Source organism: Vanellus vanellus (genome assembly GCF_965231255.1).
Source record: "Vanellus vanellus genome assembly, chromosome: 13".
Classification (NCBI taxonomy): Eukaryota; Metazoa; Chordata; class Aves; order Charadriiformes; family Charadriidae; genus Vanellus; species Vanellus vanellus.
In genome coordinates this window covers 11593706-11612942 of record NC_138918.1, presented here as the reverse complement: position 1 = coordinate 11612942, position 19237 = coordinate 11593706, and the positions used below count along the sequence as shown (strand labels likewise).

Genomic DNA, 19237 nt, shown 5'->3' with positions numbered 1-19237 from the left:
CACTTTGTTGGCTCCTATTTCTTCTGCCCTTGTGCAACTCCCCAAAGCAGGGCCTTCAAGTCCAGCCAGCACCACTGCAAATGCACCAGAACCTCCCCCAGCGAGAGACAGCCCCGCTCTGAGGAAGTCATTAGTGCAGAGCTAACTAATAAGAGCAAAAGGATTGGCCCAGCCCTGCCAATTGGAAGTTGCAGTTAAGATATTGCTGGCTTAATTAGCAGGTTTACCTGGGGGGGGGAGGGAGGGGTTTTTTGGTTTGGTGTTTTGTTTTTGTTTTTTTTTTTTTTCTTTTAAAGGGATACATCAAAACTGTTTGGCTCTTTTTTCCCTTTTTATTCCTTACAGATTTGTGTGGGATTCGTGGCCAGAAGCAGTGTCAGGCCCAGGCCCCGGGGGGCTCAGCACGTGCTGTGCGTTGGGGTAGCAGCAGCCGCATTAACCGGCGCGGGACAGACACGGGTCTCAGCTGAGCAAACCCAACCTGGGGGCCTGCGGGCCACAGCCTCTGCTCGGGGACTTTCTTCTGCCTCCCACAACGCGGCTAGACCAGGGTGCACAGCAGGGCGCTGAACCCCGGCGAGACCGAGAGGGAATGCAAAGAGGAACTTCCCCTGCCTCCCCCTAATTCATGGCCTGTGAGAAGATGCTGTAAAGTCAAAAAAGTCTCACCGCAGCCCTGAGCACGAGTAGCGGGGAAGTCCAGAGCTGCGACACAATGTTGTCTTCCGATCGAATGCTGTTTCCACAGTGTGCTCTTACTTCAAGTTGTCGTTGCCCAGAGTTGCCAAAGCAGGGACTGGTGAGCTCCAGGCAAAGGAGATAACAATCAGTGTTGTGGATTAAAACCTCCTCCCATGCTGTTCCTGTAGTCACCGCAGCAGAGTTGGTGAAGACCCCAATGAGGTACACAAAAGCTCTGCAGTGTAGCCCATAGGTGATCCCCCAGCCTCCATGGCCAGTCCCACTTCACTAATGCCCCCAGGCTGGGTACCAACTCAGTCTGGTTTCTAAAGCCTAGATCTCAACCCAACTGAAACACAAGCAAAAGCCCCCTCAGAAAGGGTGCGATTCGTGCGGTGAAATGAGGGGCTTTGCCCTGCCGTGCATCGCCCACCCGCCTCGCAGCCACTTGAAGGCTCCACTTTTCCCCGTTGAGTAGAAGACAAGGTTAGTGCTGCAGAGCTATCATTAGCGCAGCATTTACAGGGCTTGAGGGTAACAGGGAGGATTTTGGATTTCCCTGGATTGCTCTGTGCTGCCAGCAGCCCTGCCTCTTTCTCAGGCACCCTGGGGCCAGCCAAGGTCCACAGCATGGAGCTGGGCTGTACCCCTGTACTAACCACACACATGCCCGTGCAGCCCACAGTGTCCAAACCATCCCCATCCTCAGGATTATCTCCAAGCGCAACACAGGGATATGTCTGAGCAGCTGAACAGCCACAGCCTGCTTGCTAACTCTGCGGTGCCAAAGTCCTGGCAAAAGGGATGGCAGGTCCTGCCAGTGCCCCTGAGGGTGGGGTAGGAATGTGGGGACAGCTTGTTGCTGCAGAGAAGGACTGGGGACAAATTCTGTCCCCAGCAGCAGCACTGTTCTCCCCCACAGCCCTTCTGTTCCCAGTAGAAGCAGCAGCAGGTGAATGCCACCCTTCATCTCGTCTTCTTCCTGTTTTCAGTGTCCCCAGAGCCTTTCCCTGGAGAACACAGGGGTTTTGCCTATGCTGCTCAGAAACATGGAAGTGGCTTCACCCACCTCCTGTGGGCACCTGAAGGGATGGCCAAGTTTCCAAGATGTGGCTGTGCTTTGTGTTGTGCTTCTCACCTGCAACTTCTCTAAAAGATAAATGGGCTGCACTGGTGAAACTGGGCATGCCAGTCTCATCTGTAGAAAACCCAGCCTGCCAGCACTATGCTACTCTGTGACTGGTGCTGGGACCCTAAATGAAGCATCCATTGCCAAACAGACTCCACCATGAGACTTGCTGCATTTTGCAGGTCGTTGTCATGAGGACCAAAAGGCAACTCCAAACAAACCACTGGGGATCCCCTATGCACATTGATGGGGGACAGATGGATTTACAAATGAGTGGTATGGGGGGTTGTCAGGGCAGTATAGAAAAATTTCCCTGCAGGTTGGTCTTCTGGGCATTTTCCCACCTCTGGAAATACTGCAGTACTTCTTTGGAGATCTGAGGCAGCACACCAGTCATTTCAACACGTGGGGAATAACTAACTCCTGTTCAAATGCCTTAAGATGTGGCACAAAAAAATACAATTGCTAGCAGTAAATTACAAAGTTTATTAATATAGTCTCCAAGGGTCATTCAAACATGCTGAATCACAGGCAGCGTTGGTACCCATTAAGTAATCTGCATTTTTGATTTATACTCGCAGCATTCTTGCGGCTTAATTTTTCTCTTGATTATATAAAAGCAATAAGAACTGTATTTCCTGATTTTTTAAGTCTTTTTTTTTTTTTGGCAATTTGTAGTTAGTCAACATTCCATGTTAGTTATTCTTTCTTCTATTCCTCAGAGTATAAATTGTATTCGAGGAAGAGCTTTAGTAAAAATAGAGAAAACCAAATTCAATTCTGTAACATGGTATTAGTAAGAATGCAGATGCCAGGAACACCTATGAATAATGCATAAGGCACCTTCTCAAAGAAGCTTCTTTATGCAATGAGCTTTAAAGGTGACATGGCAAAATTTGCACAAAGATTTTAAATTTTCACAGTTGAAGCTTTGGCCTTTGGTTTTCACCCACTGATATTTTAAGGGCTCATAAGCATCTCTCAATGCAGCACGAAACAGGTCCTTTATATTTCCATGACATCCACAGATGATGTAGGAGGTCTTCACAGGGAAAAAATGCTGTTTTCTCCTTCAGTGCCACTGAAAACTTTTTCCAGGTCTTCCGCTGGTCCAAGACTGTAGTGAGAATCATAGATCAATATGGATGGGGTAAAAGCACATTGCTGCTTCAGAGCATCCTTTCTTATTTGTAATGTTGACAAATTCCCATTGAAACAGAGACCAGAAGCTACCGAGTCCACTGACTTCAGCGGTGTAATGCCTACTTTTTACACCAGAGAAAGAATTGCTTGCATTTTCCTAATGGATAGGAAAGGGCTGTTCAGACTTTACAGTGACAGCTGTAGGGTAACCACCATGGGATTCAGAAAAGAGTCCCTCCTTGGCCCCCAATCCTTATCTCCTAGGTGGGACATGCAGTGGTGGACCATCTGCCATTGCAAAATTATTGGTCTTTGGCAAAGGGATGATACTTCCCTGAACTACCTCATGATTTGTCTAGAGAAAATCCCTTTTTTCAAGGTAAGTCAGAAGACATGAACTTACCAGTTACACCTGCACAGGGTGACTCATCATACTCCCATATTTCATATCTGCCTCAAAACAATTGCCTCAGTGATCACCTCAGATACTTCAGTGTGACCCAAGGAGTGTGTGAGAGGTGCAGTGGCCCCATGAGAGCTGTAAGGTTTACCTAGTGGTGAAAAGCTTGGCTTGCCACACAGCTGCAGTGTGCCCTTCGTGGGGCCCATTCGTTGCGTATTGGCATGAATTGCCACCCCATGGAGGACTGTCCATAAATCCCTGATCCCTTTCTGAGCAATCATTTTGCTAGTTGATCATCATAACCATTTATCTCTTAATTTCTTTAAAATAAGCTCACCAGGGTCATGCCCCGGTATTTGATCACAGAATAAAGCAGATTAAGTATTTTGCTGAGCTGGGGTCACCACATAGCAGTAAGTACCAGTTGCTAAAGTTCTCCAGGGCTCCGGATGTCTGTTCATTGCCGCATAGAAGCAGTATCCAGGAACCGCTGTTTGATTTTCTGGGGTGAAGTTATCTGAAGCTTGCTCGTAATACAATTTCGGTAGTCAGCACCACAAGCCAATACTATACCCATTACAATCAGTGGCCAATTCCTTCCTGCCTCTAAGAAAAATTACATTGGAACTTTTAATAGGAAATTACAAAATGGATTACCTTTTTATCATAAACTTCTTTGTGTGTTTACCTAGAAGCAAAATAATATTAATGTCACAGTGGCAAAAAGCAATCTATAATTCTAATGAATCTGTCAAACAAGTTCAGAAGCAAAGATAGCAAGTTGCTAAATTTCTGTGGGCTAAGCAGGAAAGAAAGGATCTCATTCCAATTGAAGTTACACAAATGTCTGTCAGGAGCAATTTCAGGAAACTACGGGACCACTTTACTATAGAGCAAGAGCCAACAAGATGAGCCAGACCTGCAACAAGTGAGTGAACAGGTTCTTTGCACAGGCTTCCTCCCGCTGCATCCCCACCAACTCATGCTCCCTGGTCTCCTCCTGGTGACACAGTCCTGGAGTAAGGACAGCAATCCCCATAAAATGAACAGAGTGCTGTCACAGGGGCCATGGCAGATTTACCAGAAGATTAACCAGAGACACAGAAGGACATCTGCACTAGGCCAGTGTTAGAAACATCGATCTATGATGTGCTTACGGATACTTACGTTTCCAAAACAACGAGAGTGTCAATATGAGAACAATGGACACCGCTATGAGACAGGCGATGAGAATGGCATAGCTGGGAAACTGGAAGGGAGAAGAGAACAACTGAAAAGGCTTTAGAAGCACGTTTACTTCAGACCTACGCACGCAGGAGCCGGTTGCCCTGGTGGCTAAGAGCTCTGAAATGTCTGCACTGGGCTGGAGTTTGCAACGCCTTTCTGAGCTTGCCAGTACAAAGTACGGAGAAGACACATCAGGTTGATCATGATAAACAACATGAATTACCTTTTAAGTGTGTAATAAATCTTCTTCTGAAGCATTTGAGCCTAGATTCATCCCACTTAACATGAACTTCTTAATAAGGTGTCTGAAGTAGGAGCTTAGTTGCCCTCATCCTTCTCTTAATTAGGGACAGGGAAGCTTAACAACCCTCCTAAGTTATCTTTTGCCTGGTCACACCCCAAGCGTGCTACCTCTGCCTGTCTGACAGGGCTGTCAAGGGGATGAGGTTTTCCTGAAGTGTCCAAGCCAGATGGGATGGCCACAGGCTTTGCCTCTATCCACTGGGAAGATGCCTAGATCGTTCCTGAGCTTCTAAACAAAAGTTCAAGCTACTGTTTGCAAACACTGTCCCTTTAGTATGAATACACTGAAAATCACTAGCATGTCCTGCTGTCCTTCTGGCTTCTAGTTAAACACTCCTGAAACTTAGAGGAAGTTTTACCTTATCTCCATTATCTTCATGCTCCTCAGCCTTGCCGTCTGAACTTGCTGAAATCCCTGAAAACAAAAGGGATTGAAATTATTACTGGCACAGTCACCTGAAGGAGTGAGGGCTGCTGTGGTTGTCACTGCTTTAGTCAAGGAGTAATGAACTCTCAGGGAACGAGGACAAAATCTAGCCCTAAGTAGGAAAAATAAAACACCTTGCAACCAAAAGGGAACAATCTGTTTCCGCCACAAGTGGTATATCAGGCAGTCATTGGGAAACATCAGTCTTCATCAAGGAAAGAGAAGGCTTCCCGGGGATAGCCCGTGAAGCAAGACAGTAGAAACTTGTCTGCTGCGAAGGAGTTTTCACTTCTGTAAACACGACAAGATGTCGTAGAGGGCAGGGGCAGTAAACAGGGTACAAGTCCAAGTGGAGGAACTGCCTTGGTTTAATTGTGGTCAGACTTATGTGTGATTGCAATTTTTGAAAGCTGCATTAGACTGAACCACAGGAAACATCTTTATGTTCAGACAACTTACCACAGATTTAAGAAAGCTCTATGAGGATGATGCATTTTTTTTCTATCTAGGGATATTAAGAATAATTCAGTTCTAGTTTTCTAAGCTTTGGAAATAGGGATGAACTAAATGAATCCTTAAGAACTCTTGCAGCAAGCTTTTCTGCTGTTATCTTATGATCCTACTCCCTTACTTTTGTTAGTGAATTTAAAGTCACAAAAAGTCAATCCAGGCTTGGGCCTTGGCTCGTCATGACCGCATGCTACAAAATACTGAAGTATTTAAGTATTTGGAGCACTTGATTTGTCACAGGAAGCTCCCAATGTTTAGCAGCACCTTAAAAACAGAGGAGTCACTCCACTTAGTGAATCAAAACTTCAGCGTACAGCCTATGACAGGAAAGCTCCTATGCCTTAGGTCATACCTTAATGTATAGAAAGACTGTGATGAGTAGTGCTTTCAAATATTTGACGAGACAACAACGGTAAAGTCTCCATCAGAGCAAAATGTACCAGGGACCAGATGAGTCATTTGTTGGGGCACGTACAAGTAACGTGCTTGCGGTGCCCAAGACCGCAGCCAAAGGAAACTTTATATGCATGAGACACCCAGAATGTCACATGATGGTGGGGATATCAAACAGTGACAAATAAGCCCATTAAAAAAAAAAAAAAATTGCTTTTTTAAAAAAAAAAAAATCAGGGTATATTATTCAGTGAGTAAGCTAATCGCCCCCAAATTTCTCACTTCTGATCAGCTCTCTCCCCGAGCTGAGTTGATTTGTCTCCATGTAGCAACTACTGTGCTTGCATTATATCAAAGACACGGACAGGGCACTGGTAGCTCACACGCCTGCAACTGTAGCTCTCTCTCAGCTACGGGTTTCTCTCCCAGCCACTGTGCTAACATCAATACAGAGTTCAGCAACAAATTAGCCTTCCCTTGCATTCCAATGAGGCTGAAGTTGGTCCATTAAGTGCGTTACTTCACAGAGTAAAAGGAGACTGAGTGACGAACTTAACTTGGCTTATGGCTCTTACTAGACAGTGCTCAATTATGCTGCAGCATTTTCACACATTATGACAGTTTGGCTCTCGGAAATAGCACGACACAAGTGTTTGCATGGGTGGGAGTGTACGTGACTCACATAAGCATGGTGGGTTTTCTGCTGTTACTGCTTTTGCGGTGGCTCTCTAGCCCACGGGCACAACTTAAGTTGCCCCCAGAATCCCAGAGGTAAGACCCTTTTTACAGTGACTCCCTGTTGGCAATGGCAGAATACGGGCATTATCCAGAACTATATCAAAAAGATGACAAGTGAGACAGGGGTGAGAAACCCTCACAAATGCCCAAGAGACCTGTTTATTCTCTTCTGTGAGCCCTCTCCAGGGGCATTAAGGAACAGTTTCCTAAATTCTGTTTGTGCTGTAAGTCCCTAGGTCTAGCAAATAAGACCTGCAAAAATCTAAATACTGTGTTTTTAAGAATGAAGAGATCCTTGGCACTAGTTGAAACCAAAAGAACTCTCTTACCAGCCAAATATGACGTGTCATCCTTGAATTTTAGCTTTTCTTTTTTTAAGTCCTCATTTGAGGGCATCTGGTGGGCAGACTATCACACACGAATAACTTCAGCCATTCCACTTTTACACTTGACTGAGAGACATGAAGTGCAAACTTCATGTAAGTTTGTTCATTTCTTAGATATGATTTGATTTTGCATACCAGTTCCTTTTCCCTTGAAGGAATGACTGACAGTTGTGGTAATCGCCTGCTGCTTTCCATCATGACCAAGAACACACGTTGAGCGCTGGAGAGCTGAGCCTGCAGCCTCATCTGGCTGAATATTCAGTGAGTTTCAAGGCTCACAACACTCAGGGAGGATTTAAAATTGAAAGCTCAATGAACTCACAGTGATGACAAATCAGATAGCTGAGAACTCAGCTTGGATGGTGACAAAGACCAGTTCTTAACTTCTCTCAGTCCTGAGATACCCAACAGTAGTGAGTGACTCAAAATCTACTTCCTTTGGAGGCTTAAAGACATTTTTTTCTCAGGTGTTACATCCTGATTACAAACAATTTCTGTGGGGACCCCAGATACCTCTTAACTTCCAGATGCAATGAATAGCTATCAGTACATGTTTGGTACGCTCTTAAGAATAGTCAGTACTTTTGTTTATGACAACTTCTTCATTTCTCTGAATGTGCAACTTCTGACTGTGCAACATTATCCTCCTCACCTGCAGTTGGCACGTCTTCCGCCATGAGAGAAGTGTCAGCACTTTTAGTTCCCTCTGCAGTCGGAAGTGTACTTGGGAATTCTGTAGTCACTGAAACAAAGTAAAAAGTAATGCTCGTAAAGATCACTGATTAGGAGGGCCTTCATGTGGCATTCAAAACCTCTTGCACGGTCCTGCATCTGAAAATAAGAGGTGAAAATCTGCACCTCAGTTTTCATGTCTGCAGCTCACCCTACCCAGGTAACTGATGTACTTTACTAACATGAGCAGTGGTTAGATGTTTAAACTGTTCAGCTGTGGATGTAATTAATTGTTGCCAAGTTTAACTGGCTGGAAGACAAGATACGGTACAGAAAAGCTGTCCTAAGAGGTTCAGGTCAGAAAGATCCCAAAAATGTACAAAAACCAGCCTTGTGTGCAGACATCAATCTGTGGAAAAGTCATCACTGATGTGGATAAAGAGCAACCTAGGAATGGTTAGGAAGATAATAGGTCACTCTGATCAACCAAATATTAATAATAGCAGCAGCCTTCATATGGGATGACAACATAAGTACTCAATTTTAAGTATGTTTCGAATTTTCACTGACTGTTGCTCAAGCAGAACATGCTTTAAACTAACCTTTTCAGCAGACCATTTCAATTATCTTTACCAAATCAAGAAAAAAATCAGTGTGTAGTTGAGTGAATCTCTCCCACTCCATCCCAGGTACAGGACTTTGCATTTATTTCTGTTGTACTTCATGAGGTTTCTGTCACATTATTTCTCCAGCCTGCTAAAACTCCTCTGAATGCAAGCCCAACCCTCTGCTACTTTGGCCATTCATCCCAGTTTGGCATCATCCACAACATTTGACCTGTGTCTCCTTGAACCTACTGAGGCATACCTATAGTGTCTCAGAGAAAACTTCCCAGATGATACAAATATAAGTATTTGGAGAGTCTCTACGATGCCAGAGTCAGGCTAACACAGACCATCTCCGCTACACAGAAAAAAGAAAGGATTGGTGCTGGTTACCCTTTGTACCTCCAGGAAGAGGGACAGACTCTGTTGGGCAGAACATGGCATCATCCTCAGTCCTTGTGTCAGCTGCTTGGAAACCAGTTGAAAAATCTGGGGGAGCACTAGTTGTCACCATAGTTTCTGGAAAAATATCATTTGTTGTCACGGCAAATGTTGGGGGAGCAGTGGTCTCTGGTGTAATTCCTGCTGGAGACTTGGTGGTTGCAGTTGTAGCTTCGGGGACAGTGGTTGTCAGGAGGACAGCAGTCTCTGCTGTTGTTTGATGATCAGTGGTTGCACTTGTTGCTTCGGGGAAGACAGTTGTCAGGAGGACAGCAGTCTCTGCTGTTGTTTGATGATCAGAGGTTGGTTGGGGAACAAAAGTTGTTTTTCTAAAACGCCTAGGGGTAACGGGAGCCTTTCTCGTGGTGGTTGTCTTCACTGGAGGGGCTGCATGGAAAAATCGTAGCCAAGAGAAAAGCTAGATCAGTGCATTCACAACCGACCCTGAGGAAAGCCAACCCAGAAATGAATGAAAATTATCTAGCTGCTAAAATACTGAGAATGAAGGTGGAAGAGTCACTATTTTAAAAGCAGAAAACATGTCCCAGCCAGAGCAATTCCCAGATTTACAGATTTGCTTTCTTTTTTTTTTTTTTTTTGGGGGGGGTGGGGGGTAGGTCTCAAACATCTCCTCCTAGACACTCTTACAGAAATGGAAGAGCCTTGAGTGGTAGAACCCAAAAACTTGCAAACTTTGTAATTTTGCTTTTCAATGTCCTCATAAAAATAAAATAAATAAAATAGCTTGATTTTCAGCTCCAATCTTCTTGCTAATCTTTTCAACTGGACCTTTTTTATGAACTCTGTTGCCCTCAAGCTCAGGAATTGACATGGGATTGCCGCAATTTTCCCCCACTCTCCTGTTATATCACTTACAACAGGTGTATGAGAGTGCTTTGTACATCAGCACCATTGCACTCCTGAACACCCTGTAAAAGTCAGAAAAAAATTTGTCTTTCTGTAGTGTAGAGGGTGGGTACCATCTTTTTTTCTGTGCTTTGCAATGCTTTTCAGCCTCTTCTTGACTTTGTAAGACCCTTACTTTATCCTGCAGCTTAGCAAAATAATAGGAAGGGGGAAAAGTCCTTCAAAACTCTGAGGCAAAATTTCTAAACACATCGGTCTGCGTATGACATGAACCAAATGAAAGCCTTTTTGGTGTTGGGGTGAACCCCAAATGAAAAGCTGAATTTCATTCCAAGGGCTCTTCAAATGATAAATCCCTTTTTTAATTCTGTCATCTTTTAAAACGGCAAATATAGCTCACAATGAGCAATTAAATACTTCATTTGAAAGGCAAAAGAAGGGTAAAATTACTATTTTCTCATCATAACTGCTTATTGAATGTGATTCAAATTGGCAACTGGTTGCAGACCTCCCTTGAAAACTACATGATTTAGGCAAAACACTTTTTGCCAAAACAAACAAACAAACAAACCAAAAAAGCACACATAAACTCCAATTTTAAACTCCTATCCAGTGAGAGGTTTCTACTTGGTGGCTGTATCACAAAGGTCCCCAAACTCACCTCTGACCACCTCCAGCCGCATGTTCTGTTTGATGTCGTTGAACCAACCTGGGATCTCTATGCGGCAGCAGTATATGCCGGCATCTTCTGCCTTCACTTTCGCAATTGTGAGAGACACATCTCCATAGGAAATATAGCCCTGGAGATTGTATCGCTGTGATTTTCTGAACGTCACCCTATTCCCAGTGGTGTGCAAAATTTTGTTATTGCACTTTGAATTTGGACACGGGCCTCTGCCCCAGCACATATCGGAGATATCCTTATGTCGTGCCACCTGGTAGAAGCAAGGCAAGTGAACAGCTTGCCCTATTACTCCTCTGACAACAGCTTCGGATGCAGTGTGGGCTGTCAAGGAAGAACAAGGAAAGGTGAGCGTTGGCAGTCTCCCATGCGTGACTCTACCTGTGCAACACAATGAGGCAGGAAAAGAAACGCTCCTGCCTGCAGGATCCCCTTAGGTAACCCTCCCCAGGAGCCGGTGGCAGCTAATGTCCCGGGGCACAAGGGGTGACAGCCGGGAGCTGGCAGGTGTTGACTTGCTGCTGGCGCTGGAGGGCTCCATGCTCTGGCCTCGGCCAGCTGCCGGAGGGCTGCTCACCAAATATATCACTCGCATCAAACACGTGGTGAGTGAGGCCGAGGTCTGTTGCTGGCAGCCTGGGCGCAGACTAGACCTGTGCAAATGGAATTTGGGAACTCTGCTCCCATCCCATCTCCTCTCCTAAGGGACTCTGAAAGCTGTTCAGAACCTAGTGTGAAATACACCTGGTTTTCTCAGTCCACCATCGTCTCCTTCAAAAAGGAAATGCTGTCATAGTTGCCTTCCACTGACAGTTTCAGTAGCAGTGTCCAAAATACCTATTCATGGGTGAAATTAGGGCCTAATTAAGCTGGCAGAGCAGTGGGGTATGTCTATGGAACCTGTTCTCAGAAAGTGCACTGCTTTTTCTGTTTCTGAGCAAGTCCTGTCAGCTATCCCACTTACCTTGCAGAGTACTGTGTACATAGAAGCTTTAACTGCTAGTGTTATACTGACGTTAAAAAGAGCATATGCATGTTTTCCTTGTGCTCTTACTCGTAACAACCAGGTCTATTTGGTGTTCACCCCCAATACCCACCTTAGTATCTGGTTTGAATCTTTGCTACATATTTTTCCTTTTTAACTGTCGATGCAGTTCCCAGATTGCCCTAAACGGGATTTCTTCTTCATAAAAGGCACTATACAAAAAAGGGTTCCCATAAAGGAATAAATCTTTTCTGGTTTACGTTCATCTAGCCTGTGTCAGTCCTCTTACCTCGTTGCCTTTCCCCCCCATGTTATTATTTACATATGGTGGAGCCGGAATGGAGGGACCTCGGGAGCATCCAGATCTGGTCCTCTCCTGCAGCAAGAGGATCGTCCCGCAGATCTGATGTCTCATGGCCAGCTTGCTTACCCCAAAAAAGACTTACAGCAGTTGCTGCTATTATCACCAGCTTTGGCCCTGGTTTGCCAAACATTTCTATTTTGCCAGCTGTTTGAATGCCTTTTCTTTTTGGCATGACTCCCAGATAGCAAACAGATGCTTCCAACTGTGTCCATGTCTCTTTTGTTTTGTCTTTAATGGACTATTCCCCAGGTGAGGTTTTAGTCTGTGGCAGGCTGCCTCACGACTTGTTATTGGGATGACATTTCGGCTTCATTATTGCTTATCCCATTGGCAAGATAAGCCAACTCATTCAGGTTTCCACAGCTCCAAATGCTAAAAGAGTAGAGGCAGACAAAACAACATGCAATATGGTGTGAAGGGCAGAAGCTTTTGCAGGGAAATGAAGGTAGGATGTGCCAAAAAAATGAATTCCTGCATACAGGATAGGGCTTTGCAAGATGGCAGCTTGTTTTAGTCCTTGGAAAGTGTAGGGTCATTTGCCTTGTTACAGCGAAACAGAGAAAACAGCCTCTTTCAGTGACAACACAACAAAACAGTTCATCCAGTCAATCTTGAAAGTATCCCTAGGGGAGCAGGGGGTTAGTCGCTGAGCGGGTTAACACATATTTTCAAGCCACCCCAACACAAATGTGTGTTCAAGACCAGTTTCAACTATTCCTGGAGTTATGGTCACTGCTGCTTGAGGAGAAATGCGCTTATCTTCCGCTCTTATGTCTGCACAGCACAAAAGCAGCTTCATTAAGTGACCCCTTAAAAAGTGAAAATTAGCCTGCTCTTCTCTTTGAAAACAGAGCCCTGAGCTTATTAAATAAATAAATAAATAAATAAATAAATAAATAAATAAATAGAAGAGGGAAGACACAAGGCAGCAGGGTGTCTCCAGTGCAGTTTCCCACTATTGGTGCAAGAAATTTACAGGTTTTGCAGTTTCAAATCCTCTTTTAATTTTTGTGAAGTTAATGTTGCTAACATCTGCCTGCATTGGAGGTTGGTATGGAAAGCTTCAACACTGCAACAGCCTTGGTTCAACAGTACGAACCTCTGCAAGGACTCAATAACTTCCTTCTCAGTTGCAGCCTCTTCCAAAAGACATAGTAAATAGGACTTTGAAACATGTCTTGAAATTAAGAGGTTCCTGAGGCTGTTATATTGTGACACCCTAGTCTTACTGTGAGAGGAATCCTACCCCTGTCCATGGCAGTGACCCTCCTCGGCATCCAGAGTTGACCCAGGGCAGCCTGAGCTTCAGCTGTGCCTGGGTAGTCCTGCTGAAGTCAGTGAGGTTTGCCCCTCTAAGTCCTTCATCCAAGTAAGAGAGACGTGGACTCCAGATGTTAAATACATCTTCCAAAATAGAAAGGAGTATTCATAATTGTTCAGATCATACAGATATACACATATTTATATACAGTCTCTCTTGAACCGATCCTCAGTGACAATTGGTATTAAGCAGTAACTCCAGTAGTTGCTGTTGTAGTGGTCTCTTCTCCCATAGGCTGGTCATCGACGGACAAAGACATATATCCTTCAGCCAAGACGGCTGGTTGAAAAAGAATTTTTTTTCTTGATCTGTTTCTGGAATAATTTTCCTTCTTTGTAGAAGATTCTTGGCATCTTTTCCTTATCAACCCCTTTTTTTTTATTATTTATTTCTTCTTGAAGCTTCCGTACTGATGAAATTGCAGAGAAAATGACTGATAAACAGAAAAGAAGCATTTGACTGCCCACTCTGCTGGTTTCCTGAGTCTCAAGACTACCCATTCTCAGCACTGAGCCGAGTTACAGAGAAGGTGACAAAAGGTCATTCTCATCCTTCTGTAGATCAGCATATAAGAAAGTGAAAATAAGACCAAATGGAGGCAAGTATTTATTTTGAGGCTGAAGATATGGCAAGGAAAGAGCTTTCCTGTTTCTTCTGCTGAGACTGGCAAAAAAAAAAAATATTAAAGAATTCCCTGGGCTACAACAAAGTGCCGGTGAAGCTCCATTCATGCAGCAGACACTGTGGAGGTGGTTACCTTGCCTCAACGGGGCACGAATCGCCTCTTGCCCCTCCATGTATCTTCCCGCTGACCAAACTTTTCCACTACTTTTCAGATCAATTTAAGAACATCACAGTTGCTGTAGATGTTATACGTAATATTTCATCCCGGCAGAGGTGAGTTAATTGATATTTAGTCACCTGAGACAGAATTTGCTGAAATGCCTAAGTGATTTAAAAGCCCAGCTCCCATTAGGAGCTCACGCCCCACTGAAAGCTGGTGAACCCACATTTCTGAGCCACCTCCGGCAATTTGGAAACTGCATTGCTGATGCCTAAATGCGCATGCAGCAATGCAGCCGATACCAACCATGCCCGCAAGACCTAGGCTCCCAAGATACTCTTCTTTGACTTCTGTCTTTTTCAGGATTCAGATTTTAGATGGATGAACTGAACACGGGAGAAAAAGGAGAGGAATCTTCAGCCACGCTTTCCCGTACTCAGTTCATATCAGCAGACAGCCCTCAGAGTTTCAGAAAATCCTCTCTTTATCACGTATATACATTCATTAATCTGCCAATATTTCAATTCCCTAGCTTGTGCTGTGTCAGCACTGTAGCGTGGTAGAGAGACAGATGAAGAAGCAAAGCCAGCAATACACACTTAACAGTAGTAAAGAAATCAGATAATCTGGGGGGACAGGGGAATTAACCAGCCTATACACACAGAGGAAACCACATACATTTTTAAAAAGGAAAAAAAAAAAAAATAGTCTCGATCGGTATTAGCTCAGTAAGTTAAGAAAACTTTTGAAGATCTGTATACAATTATGACATTTTCCACTGTTTTGTTTTCACAAAACAAGTGTTGCTGCTTTTAATTTTACAAAATTTTTGTTTTCTCAGCAAGCACACAAAAAGCAGGTGAGACTCACCTATAAAGATCTGTATCATAATCCAGTGAAACAGCACAAAATGGGACATTTTAGCTGACGGAGACTCCAGGGCAGCAAGTGGAAGGAGAGAAAACTATGTCTTATGCTTTCCGGAGATGCTGAGTGAGCCCCACTGAAGTCTCATTTCTCCATTTCCAGACTTTATGTACTGCAACTGCTTCTTTCCTACGCTTCCGGACAGAATCCAGTCAAAAGAGGTGATTTCCTGCTCGGTGTTGGTGCGCCCTCACTTTGAGTACTGTGTGCAGTTCTGGGCCCCACAATTTAAGAAGAACGTGAAGCTCCTTGAACACGTCCAGAGGAGTCACAACACAACTGGCGAAAGGGCTGGAAGGCACGTCCGATAAGGAGCAGCTGAGGACTCTGGATTTGTCTAGTCTGGAGAAAAGGAGGCTGAGGGGCGACCTCATTGCTCTCTACAGCTTCCTGAGGAGGGGAAGGGAGAGGGAGGTGCTGAGCTCTTCTCTCTGGTACCCTGTGATAGCATGCACAGGAATGGGTCAAAGCTGTGCTGGGGAAGTTTTAGACTGGACATTGGAAGCATTTCTTTACCCAGAGGGTTGTCAAACACTGGAACAGGCTTCCCAGAGAGGTGGTCAATGCCCCGAGCCTGTCAGTGTTTAAGAGGCATTTGGACAATGCTCTTAAAACATTCTTTAATTTTTGGTTAGCCCAGTAGTCAGCCAGTTGGACTAGATGATCATTGAAGGTCTCTTGCAACTGCTCTATCCTACCCCATTCTATCCTGTTCTCCTTCCTCTTCCAAGACACTCAGCATGGTACTACCACCAGAGATTTCAACATACTATTTCTTTTGCCTTTCCATGGAACTCTTAAGGCCCAGTACCATTCCATGGTGCTGAGCGGCAATAGCAAGCTCTGTGCTCTTACACTTCTAAATATTTGGCTTAGTCTCCACCTGTGACTTTGTCTTTGCTTACATTTTCTTAATCACTTCATTTCCCCCAATTCCACCATCTGCTTGAAGACTTCTGCTTCTTTCTTTCACCAGCTTCATATTTTCTATTCGTAAAGACAGCCTTGGAGACATTCTCACAAATATTTTCTCACCAAAACAATGTCCTTCCCAAAGATCTGCAACACCAACTCCAAGAAATACCTTTTAATTTTTCTGACTTTTTTCAACTCCTTCTGACCAATTGATAAAGAAGTTCTCTGGAAGTTCTTCTCTGGGAGAGATAAGCAACAAGGCAAAATTAATTCAGGGCATTAAGGTCAGGAATGAAGAATTGCAAACAGACAAAATTCTGTTCAAATAAATGAAATACTCTATGACTCAAAAATAAATATTCAATGACCTTTTTGCCTCAGTCTTCACTGGCAAGGACTCTACTCTACTCTCAGACCACCTCACCTGGAGCGCTGCATCCAGCTCTGGGGTCCCCAACACAGGAAGGACATGGACCTGTTGGACCGAGTCCAGAGAAGGGCCATGAATATTATCAGAGGGCTGGAGCACCTCTCATATTAGAACAGGCTGAGAGCATTGGGGTTGTCCAGCCTGGAGAAGAGAAGGTTCTGGGGACACCTAATAGCAGCCTTCCAGTATCTGAAGGGGCCCTACAAGAAAGTTGGAGGGACTTTTTACAGGGGCATGTACTGACAGGACAAGGGGTAATGGTTTCAAGCTGGAAGAGGGTAGATTTAGATTAGATATTAGGAAGAAATTCTCAACTCTGAGGGTGGTGAGACACTGTCCCAGGTTACCCAGAGAAGCTGTGGATGCCCCATCCCTGGAAGTGTTCAAGGCCAGGTTGTGCAACCTAGTCTGGTGGGAGGTGTCCCTGCCCAGGGCAGGGGGGTTGGAACTAGGTGATCTTTAACATCCCTTCCAACCTAAACCATTCTGTGATTCTATGAGTAGTGAAGCTCGTGAAAATCCCACCCCTCTGCTTGGTAGCATTAAAAAAGGCAAATCAAATTTCCACTGTTATTAGTAAAGCAATAGAAAACAAAGCAGAAGACAGAGTTACACCACTGTACAAATCTACTTTGGATCCTATGTTTAGTTCTAGTCCTCTCAAAGCATATGTTAGATCCAGAAAGGGTTCCAGGAAAGGCAAAAAGAATGGTGGAAAGTATGGAAGAGTTTCCACAGGGGGATTAGATGGGTAGTCCAGGATGAGTCAGCCTGGAAAAGAGATAACCTAAGGGGTACCATGAACAGGTCCACAAAATCTGGAGTAGCACAGGAAGGTTGGAGAGGGATCAGCTATTCAGTATTCCCCCCCCCCCAACACAGCATCAGAGAAGGACTCTCATGCTTGCAGACCTGTTGGGCTCAGTAGTACATTGGAGTAGGCGGCTACCTCTCATTAGCGCCCCCATCTATCACACCACCACTACGTTGCCGTGGCAAGAAGCAGACCCCCAATAGACTGGGGTCCAGCAAAGCCAGGATCCCTGGTTTCTTTCACCAGCAGGTAGCCATCTGATGCTGCGGTAGCCAACCTAGTGGCAGATTCAAGGAGCGTGAAGCTCAGAGAACTATTCTGAGTTTATTCTGAATCAAAGTGGTGCTGCAATGTTTCTCTGTACCTTCACATGTTTCAGTACAGCAAAACCAGCAACCAGTGGGGATAGATACAACAATACAGCAACACATCGTCAACATTATAAGGCATGTTAACCAGCAATCAGTAAAATATCTAGTTTGCTATGTTCTACCAGGTACAGTTCGTACAATGCTAAATACACACAGCCCCAGCTGTTCTGTGAACAGAACTAATGAAACCTGGTGTGTCCAATATCCTGGAGACCTTTTCGCTGCAATAATTCCAATTTCTCCTTTGTCTCCCATCACTCACCATTAAGCAGTGGCTGTGAGCCCATGCCCAGCTGATGCCAGTGCAGGGAGCAGCTGAATCCCACCTGAGGCACAAATTTGGAGCTTTAACCAGCTACCAATTTCATGAAGCTTGTCAAAACAGAATTGGTCAGTATGTTGCAGGTGACCAGGAAAGGAAGAGGATGAACATGGCATCATGTCAGCTTTGCTTCTTTAGCAAGACTGGGATAAATTCAGCAGAATGAATTGAAAAAGGCCATCCAAAATCCAGAAAAATGTGCCTTGCTTTCTGCTTCTGTACTGCTATCTAGTGGCTTGTTGCAGGCTGAAAAGGAAAGAAAGGCAGAGAGCTCTCTCAAAAAAATAAGTTTGCAGCTCGTTAGCCTTATCACGCTCAATGCGCTGCCAGTTTGTGTGCAGCTGGATAATCTCTTAACAGGAGAACAGGCTCCAAGTGCCACATGCCCACCTCTGGAGCTCATTTTGAAATGCCTGTTCCAAGATCCACTGTCACAAGTGGAAGTCATAAAAAAGCACAGGGATCTTCTGCCTGCATGTATTTGTATGCATTATACCGTATATCCAAGGCAAAGTTCTTGCTCTGCACAACCTTTGCAGAGTCTGCTTACCAAGTAATTGTGCAGCAGAAAGGAAATTTTAATTGAGATTTTAGTTATCAGATACTCTAGGACTTTGCTTTGCATGAAAACTCTCTGATATAAGAATTAGTCTGTAATATTAAGAAAAAAAATCATTATGGGCAAGCAGTTTTCATAAATAGCAGTCTTCAAGAATGGTCCTCAAACTCCTTAAGAGCAGAAGTGGTTGGAATCAGATAACGTTGGAAACCGCACAGTTGTCTAACTCTGATCCCAGTAGAGATTGATTTGGTAAAAGTTGCAGAAAGCAGAAACCACTGAAGATGTTTTCTGAGATCTAGTTCAGAGACCAGATCAGACTTCCTGCAGCTCCGGTCATGGGCTACAGCCCACAGCAGCGACATGCTCAGCCAGGCAGCGGGAAAGCACCGTCTGCAATGGGGTCGGTAATTTTAATTTAGTAATTGTTAAAAACAGTCAAATACAGAAATACAGTCTAACACTAGCAGGTCCCTTCTAGTTTTGGTACTTTCTTACACAAGGCAACACGTGACATGAAGACAGAAAATGGCAGAGCTGATTTCTTCCACCACTTTTCCTGGCCCAGGGATCAGGAATCACCTAATATCAGTGCTCCCACACTGAGCTCTTTAGTCAACCACAAATTCACCTCCACATTTCCAACCTTTTAGGCATGCTACAGCAGACAGCCGTAAGACAATGCACAGCACAAGTGAAAATACAGAGCGCACCAGGGCCACCTATCCCAACTTGCTTTCCATTTCTTCCTCAACAAGATGAGGAGCCTTTCCCTCCTTCGCGAGCCTTTGCAAGCACGCTCACCTGCAGTATTCCACCTTAGCCAGGCTCTCCAGGA

At 44.5% G+C, this 19237-nt stretch overlaps 1 protein-coding gene across 1 annotated transcript; it reads right to left on the bottom strand.

The window, feature by feature from the left end:
- Window positions 1-4020: 4020 nt before the first annotated feature.
- LOC309677418 (uncharacterized protein) lies at window positions 4021-14980 on the bottom strand (the record flags this gene model as incomplete). Its single annotated transcript, XM_082490215.1, has 8 exons — window positions 4021-4044; window positions 4276-4370; window positions 4524-4605; window positions 5246-5301; window positions 7993-8082; window positions 9020-9445; window positions 10587-10931; window positions 14932-14980. 8 exons carry the CDS (start codon window positions 14978-14980, stop codon window positions 4021-4023), a joined length of 1167 nt encoding a protein of 388 aa, XP_082346341.1.
- Window positions 14981-19237: the final 4257 nt, after the last annotated feature.